The 7521-nt window shown below is 56.4% G+C and overlaps 1 protein-coding gene across 4 annotated transcripts in view; it reads left to right on the forward strand.

Moving 5' to 3' along the window:
• ETS2 (v-ets avian erythroblastosis virus E26 oncogene homolog 2) overlaps window positions 1-6946 on the forward strand; it is a 16811-nt gene extending 9865 nt beyond the window's left edge. For 3 of the 4 annotated variants that reach the window (XM_006774146.2, XM_015570724.1, XM_015570723.1), the window contains 4 exons: window positions 562-774; window positions 1697-1957; window positions 3901-4019; window positions 4864-6946. In XM_006774146.2, coding sequence (XP_006774209.1) covers window positions 562-774; window positions 1697-1957; window positions 3901-4019; window positions 4864-5079 — 809 coding nt within the window. In that variant the 3' untranslated portion in view covers window positions 5080-6946. Of the gene's footprint in view, window positions 1-535; window positions 775-1696; window positions 1958-3900; window positions 4020-4863 lie in introns of all 4 variants that reach the window. The other variant, XM_015570725.1, reaches the window with a different exon arrangement.
• Window positions 6947-7521: the final 575 nt, after the last annotated feature.

A 7521-nucleotide genomic window follows, 5' to 3' on the forward strand; every position in this document is an offset into this window, starting at 1 on the left:
GGGGGCGGGGGTGTGCAGGATGCAGGGAGAAGGTTGCGGGGGTCCCATCTAGTACAAGAGAGGAGAGGTGGCCGGGCTGGCGCAGGGAGTGTGTGGGAAGCGATACCAAATTTGCTCGGAACTTGGGAGCTGAAAGAGGAGCTGGGGAATTCCGGTTCTCCCTCTGGTCGCTGACGCGGTGAGTGTAGGTTACAGCCGGGGACAGGCAGGACTGGAGACGCCCCTTAGGAGTCACATAGCGGGTGCATGTCACTTAGTCTGAGCCTTAGTGTCCTTGGAAGTTGAAAGCCAGTGACCCTTGTCCTGTGGGTCACGGGAAGCACTTGTTGGATGAGAGTCACCGAAACATTAATGCTGAGGCTGGCGCCCAGGGCCCAGAGGCGGCGGGTGTTTCGGAGAAGGGCCAGTAAGTCTGCCCATCAAAGCCCATGTCCACGGAGGGCTTGCGGAGGCCGGGCCTGCAGAACTGCACGTGTGCGGTTGGCTGGAGGGGTGGAGGGTCTCTGATGATCGCTGACCGTCTGTCGCCTAATAGCTCCGCCGTCGATGGTTCTGTTGCAGGCTTTGGCATGGAGCAGGCGCCGTACGGAATGCAGACGCAGAGCTATACCAAAGGCAGTCTTCTGGACAGCATGTGCCCGCCCGGCGCCCTCAGTTCCGAGCAGGAGTTTCCAATGTTCCCCAAGGCCCAGCTCAGCACGGTCGGCATGGGCTACTGCTCTGTCAGGCAGGATTTCGCAGGCAGCACCTTGAACCTGATCACCAGCGGTTCCGGTAAGGAGCTTCCACGCGTCCCTTGGAGCAGGCTGTGGTTGGACTGCGGGAGCCGGGGTCAGACGGCCACCCGAGCTGCTGCACTGGTGTCCTGGGCTCCTTAGGCCCTTCTCGCAGACCATTCCCCCCCGCAAGCACCCTCCTGGCCTGTTTCGGGCTGTGGTCTGGGCCCGGAGGGTGTTGCACCAACAACACACAGTCCTGCTGTTGGGAGTAGATTCCTCCACCCAGTGGGATATTTTGGGAGACAGTGTAGGAACGGAACAGATTTCTTTTTTACGGAGATGTGTACACACCGTGCATAGATCTCAGGCTATCCAACTGACTGAATTTTCACATGTGCACACCTGTGTAACAGCCACCCAGGGGGAGATAGGTTTCCAGCATCCCAGGAGGCCCTCATACCCTTTGCCAATCGTCAGTAGCATCCCCACCCCAAGAGGAAACTGTTGATTGTCCTTTTGTCATCATAGTTTTTCCTGTTCTTAACCTTGGTATAAATAGAATCACACTTTTTCCTTTTTTGGGTTTTTTTTTGTGTGTGTGTGTGTATGTGTGTTTGTCTTTTACTCATCATTGTGCCTGAGATCGATCCATCTATGTTGTTGGATGTAGCCATCCCTTGTCCCTTTTCACCGCTGTATAGTACTCCACCCTGTGTGGCTACACTACACGTAGTCTATTGATTCTGTTGTTGAAGCAGGTGCAGTTGTGTGGTACACTTACCAGGAACCAGCCCTCCGTTTAAGAGCCTCCTGGAGTCTGGCTGGTTATACACCGCAGGGGACACGTTGATGGGGGCGGGGGGTGGTTGGCAGCAACGCTGCCAATGAGTCCAAGACAACCTGCAGTTATGTATTAGCCGCGGGGCCGGGCATGTCCCTGTCCGGAGGAGTCAGTGTGTGCCTGCTTCTCTCTCCAGGGAAGCCCGGGGACCGCGACTCCCCCGAGCAGGGCGGGGACAGCTTCGAGGGCTCGGACTCCCTGCTGCAGTCCTGGAGCAGCCAGTCGTCGCTGCTGGAGCAGCGGGTGCCCTCCTTCGAGAGCTGCGAGGACGACGGCAGCCAGGCCCTGGGCCTCAGCAAGCCCACCATGTCCTTCAAGGACTACATCCAGGAGAGGAGCGACCCGGCCGAGCAGGGCAAACCGGTCATTCCTGCGGCCGTGCTGGCCGGCTTCACAGGTGAGTGTGCGGCTCTGGGTGTCCGTCCCCTCCCTGTGCCTGCCCGGCTCAGCCGTGTTTGTTTATCGAGGGTGGTTCTGGTCTGAGCACATTGTATCTGCACCCCGCATTTGACCCGGGAGCGGGCGGGTAACCCTGCATCCAGACACCTGGTCGCTGAGCCACATCTTAGCTGTGTCTCTGAGTTCTACAACGGCCAGCTGCTCGGTGGTGTGCATGGAAGGGCACACAGCTCCCTCGGCCTTCCCAGGGAGGAGGAGGAGGAGGAGGAGGAGGAGGAGGAGGAGGAGGAGGAGGAGGAGGAGGAGGAGGAGGAGGAGGAGGAGGAGGAGGAGGGGGAGGGCCAAGGCACTGGGCCTTGGAGGCTTCAGCTCTGACTCACCCACTCCAGGAATTTCAAAGAATGTAAACTGGTTCGGGAGGGGCAGCCAACCGGCCTCAAATAACACAGGCCTGTTTACCTTTTCTTGCTCCTAAAACCCCTCTTATTTTTAAGGTTTGGGCAAGAGCTATTCTAGGCAGGGGACAAATATTAAAGCTGTTTTTGGAACTAGATTATTTCCAGCATTTTAGCGAAAATACCAGGATATATATATTTTTTATTTAATTGCTTCACGTGTCCTTAAATGAGCTTTCCCCCCTGTACTTTGACTATATATAGAGAGCCCCTGGGGATTTAAATAGTACCTACTACGAACCCTGATGGGTTAAAATAAGGCTGTGTAGGCATCCGCAGCGTCTTCCTGCCACCTGAAACAGCAGCCACGGACACGTGTAGCAGGGCCCGCAGGGGGAGGGAGAGGCTGCGGTGTTCATCCCTGGGGGTCGGGGCCTGATGAAATAACACCCGGGGGTCAGGCCTGGTGTGGGTGTTTTCCATTCTAGTATTGCTTACCTGCTCCGTGGGGTTCGCAAGCGTGTTGTCGGGAGTCGTTAGGCCAGCCCAGCGTGGGCGGGTATTAACCCATTTTACAGATGGGGAAACGCGCTCGGTGACACAGCTCCCTGGGCACGCAGGCAGCCAGTCCCGTGGGTTCCAGCAGCCACGCCTTGCTGCCGATGGCCTCTGCATCTTGGGGAACAGCTCTTGGGGGGGCATGTGAGCGGGCAGGGCCCCTGGCCTCTGAGCACGTCTTGGTCCTCGTCTGTAGATAGTGCTGCCGAGCCGCTTCTCCACAAGGTGGTGGTTGTCAATACTGGCTGAGAAGGGGCCCTGTGCAGAGTGTAGGCGGCGGCCCACGGAGGCGGGGAGGCCGTGGAGGCCACTCCCAATGCCTGAGTGGCTCTTGAGGAAACTGAGTCTTGGTTTAAGCAGTTGGGCCACCGTCACGTGGCCAGAAGCCACAGCACAGGATTCCACAACCACCACGTGGTCCTCTGGTTATCTGCCCCCGTCACCCACCTGGCCCAGCCCAGCTTGTATAGAAACAGGCACTGAAAGTGGTGACGCCAGGAAGAACAGGGTTTGGAATTTTGATGCCAAGAGTCAGTGGCCCTGAATTTTTTCCCCGAAAGACCCAACCCAGGCACCCGGGGCCAGTGACCTCTTTTCCTGGCGTAGGGATTCTCCTTGGGGTCCAGCCTCATCCCACGGGCATTCGGGACTGCCCTGGCCACCTGGAGTGGCACCGTCAGGTCGGCACCCAGGATCCGGCTCCTGTTCCGCAGCCTGTCTGTTTCATTGGGACGGCTGGAGCCTTGCCGTGTTTTAAATCTGTAAAAACCCATAGCTGGCTTGGCCAGTGTGGCTCAGGGGTTGAACATCGACCCTTAAACCAAGACGTCCCCGGTTTGATTCCCGGTCAGAGCACATGCCCGGGTTTTGGCCTCGATCCCCAGTAGGGGGTGTGTAGGAGGCAGCCGGTCCTTGTTTCTCTCTCATCAGTGTTTCTGCCTTTTTCCATCTAAAAATCAATCCAAACCTGTGACTGCCCTCTCCCCAGGAAGTGGACCCATCCAGCTGTGGCAGTTTCTCCTGGAATTGCTCTCCGATAAATCCTGCCAGTCGTTCATCAGCTGGACCGGCGATGGATGGGAGTTCAAGCTCGCTGACCCCGATGAGGTATGGCCAGAGCCCGGGGGATCGGTCTTGGGCTCCCAACCCTGCTCTCACCCCTTTGGGTTCACAAACTCAGCTCCCTGGGCACAAGGAAGGGTCCGGGTACGCAGGCGAGCTCTCCTGGTCGGCCCAACACGGGAGTGCCTCCAGCTCCCCTGACTGTCTTGCTCTATCATTGAATATAGGGGTGCAAGCAGTAAACTGGGGCTCTCTCCTGGCCGTGTGAAAATGCCTTGGGAAAGTTGCTTGTTCTTGTTCGGGGGAGGGAGCCTCGTACCCCCACATGTGCACACTGACTGGTCTTCTGTGCCCCTCAGCTGAGCTGGGCAGAGCCGCCCCAGCCGTGTCAGGAGGAGAGAGCCGAGGGCAGGTCCAGCCCCTGCCCGTTGGGGGCAGCATTAGGGAAGCCCTGGGTCTGACTGGTAGCCCTGTCACCTCCCCATCCCTGAGAAGCAGGAGCGTTGAGGATCGCTGATGTCACCCAGCTCAGAACCCCACTCAGCATCTGGTGACGGGAGTAAGAACCAGGGGGCAGGGTGGTGAACACAGCTTGTCCGTTGCCTCTGGAACCCCAACTCGGAACCCTTGGTTTCTGGGATGTTGTGCTGAGTGAGAGGCTGCAGGAGCCCTGTGCCCGGCGGCACTGTGGGTGGGGGTGCCACGCTCCCTTCGCCCTCGGAGAGCCAGCTGAGGGGCGCAGCCCTGGTTTGCGTCCTAAGGCAGATGGGACCTCAGGGGTCCTTTAGCGGCCAAGTTCCCCCAGGGAGCGCGGGCAGCGTCATACCGTCATCGGGGCAGTTGGCGATGGAATGGAATTGAGCTCTTCTCCCCCGTGTCCCCCCCGCAGGTGGCCCGCCGCTGGGGCAAGAGGAAAAATAAGCCCAAGATGAACTACGAGAAGCTGAGCCGCGGTTTGCGCTATTACTACGACAAGAACATCATCCACAAGACGTCGGGCAAGCGCTACGTGTACCGCTTCGTGTGCGACCTGCAGAACCTGCTGGGGTTCACGCCCGAGGAGCTGCACGCCATCCTGGGCGTCCAGCCGGACACGGAGGACTGAGGCCGGGGACCGCCAGCGGGGCCACCCTGACCGACCGCCCCGGGCCCTGCCAGGCCGCTCCCACACTCCAGGAACGTCGCCGAGAAGCAGTGGCCTCATTTCACCCGAAACTGCAGCTCTTCGCCCCAAGCAGCGCGCCGCGTGGAATGGCCGAGGGGGCGCTCCGAGCGGCTGCGTGGGACTGTGGACATCTCCGAGGAGCGATCCTGTCGCGGACGCGCACGTTTTTTTTTTATTTCCTTCGGCCGTTTGCAACCGGGAATCACGGACGGACGCGAAAGCGGTCTCTTCGTTTCAGAGGGCGGGAGGGGCGAGGAAACGATCGTGCCATTTCAGACGTTGGTTTGTATATAGGATTGTAATCTTGTCATTGTTATCGAAATCCTCTAACAGTTCTATTTAACAGAAATTGTATATTGTAATTTAAAATAATTCTATGACTATGTGAAATAAGAATGCAACGCGTATTCCATTTTTCAGGAGCACCTACAGCATTTTGCAAACCGTGAACCTGCCCCGGGCAGGCTAAGAGGATTTGTAAAATGTGTTTTATTTGCATTTACTGTGCCTACAGGCGGAAGTCTCAGAGGGGTCATCCCTGTTTTTTTGTGTGTGTTTTTGCTTTGCCTGGGCCGTTAGCTGGCAAGGACTTTGTTCATTTGGGAATTTTTATAAGAAACTTAATGTTATTATCTGGGGGCGCCTCCGGCCTCTGGCTTCTCCTTTTGATTGTAATGTCAAACCTATAAAGCAGTATTTTTCTTGACGGACGGCATATGTTTCCCATTCCTACGCATGCCTTTAAGCCAGTTGATACACAAAACTGATTTCCTAGTTCATGTGTGTTTCTCCTGCAGCGAACCCTCCTGACCAGCCATTCCACCCACGCCCCACGTGTCTCCGATGAAAATAAGAATACTATTTTTGGAAATATGCAACTCCTTTTCTGAGATCAGGAGGGATTTATGTAGCAGCTATTTTTACTGTAAAAGTATTTCACTGGAAAAAAATGTAATTTGTAAGAAAGCTTTATTTTTTATCTCGGCTCCATGTAAACATGCTGTGCGGAGCTGAGGGTGGGGGGAGGGGAACCTTTGTGAAACCTTGGACATGAATGGAGCGTGTGGGTCCCATCCGTGTTCACCGGCGAGTCTTGGGCCGTCCGTCTGGATACCACGCCGCTCCTTCCTGCTGGGCGGCCACCGCAACATCGTTCTGTTCTATTCTTACATTCTGGATGCAGAATGCCCCGGGGCCCAGGGCCTGAGCAAGGCGGGAGGGAAAGCCTGGGACTGGGTCACGTGGAGAAGACATTTTGATGGCTATGGCGACTTCTCAGCCGCTTCTAGGAGCACCTGGGCAGCGTGTCTTCCTGGCCTTCGGACGTGATCCAGCCCGGGGGCGGCCGAGCCGGACAGGTGTCCCTAGAGTGTGAGAGGACACCTGGGCCCCCGTCCTTGTGCTGAGACCATGCGCTCGGCTAGAAGGACGCTGGGAAGGGCAGAGCCACCTCCAGACCCGCATGAGACGGGCTCCAGCGTCTTCAAACACAGGATGTTTCTCAGGCGGGATCTGTTTATCGCTCGGACGTCTGTTTATAACATCGACAGACACGTGACTGGGGACACGTTGCTGCCAAAGCAAATGTTAGCCATCGGCTCGTCTTCTACGGGGTGGGACCACAGGAAATCAATATGGGACTGTTGTTGTCATCGACCAAATTGGCAGTTTCAGGCGGTCCCACCTAACAGTGGTGGGAACTGAAGTCCCTTAGAAGCCTCTGGCATGGTGACCAACAGAACATAAGTATAAAGATTTTGTAATTTGGCCGTTTTCTTTCTCAAATAAAATATTTTGTTTATATAAACTCCGCGTTAGAGTCGTCCCTCTTCATCCCCACCCCCCGACCCCGGCCTTGAGTCACAGCTCCATTTAAGGGATTTTACACGCAGCCACCACCTACTAAATCCTGACCAAGCTGGACCCAGCTGGGAGCCCTCCCTGCAGACATTCCCAAAGGAGTGTTCCTTAAAGTGAAAAGTGCATTTAAGAAGCACCTAGAATAGGAAGATTCGGGTTCCATCTTTGCCAGGGGGTTGGCAGGCCCACAGAAGAGATTTGGGGATGTTCAAATTTCAGAACAGTAGGCTTTGAGGTTCAAGGACTTTTGTAACTGAGGTGGGATTCCTGGGGACCCCTGGTATTGCTGGGGTGCCTTCACCAGACAGGAGGGTGATGGTCCCGGGACACCTCCTCTCCAAGTCCTCAGGGCTCCTTTCCACTCTCCAGAATGAGTGAGAACGTCCCAAAACCTGGGCGGTTCCATCGGAGGCGGCAGAGCCAGCTCACAGGGGCACGCACTGTCTCTTCCCGGGTCTGCGTCAGTGGTCGTTTGAACTTGGTCGGATGAGAATATTTGCACCGTGAAATCAGCACACACTG

This window comes from Myotis davidii, unplaced genomic scaffold (assembly GCF_000327345.1).
Source record: "Myotis davidii unplaced genomic scaffold, ASM32734v1 scaffold227, whole genome shotgun sequence".
Taxonomy (NCBI): Eukaryota; Metazoa; Chordata; class Mammalia; order Chiroptera; family Vespertilionidae; genus Myotis; species Myotis davidii.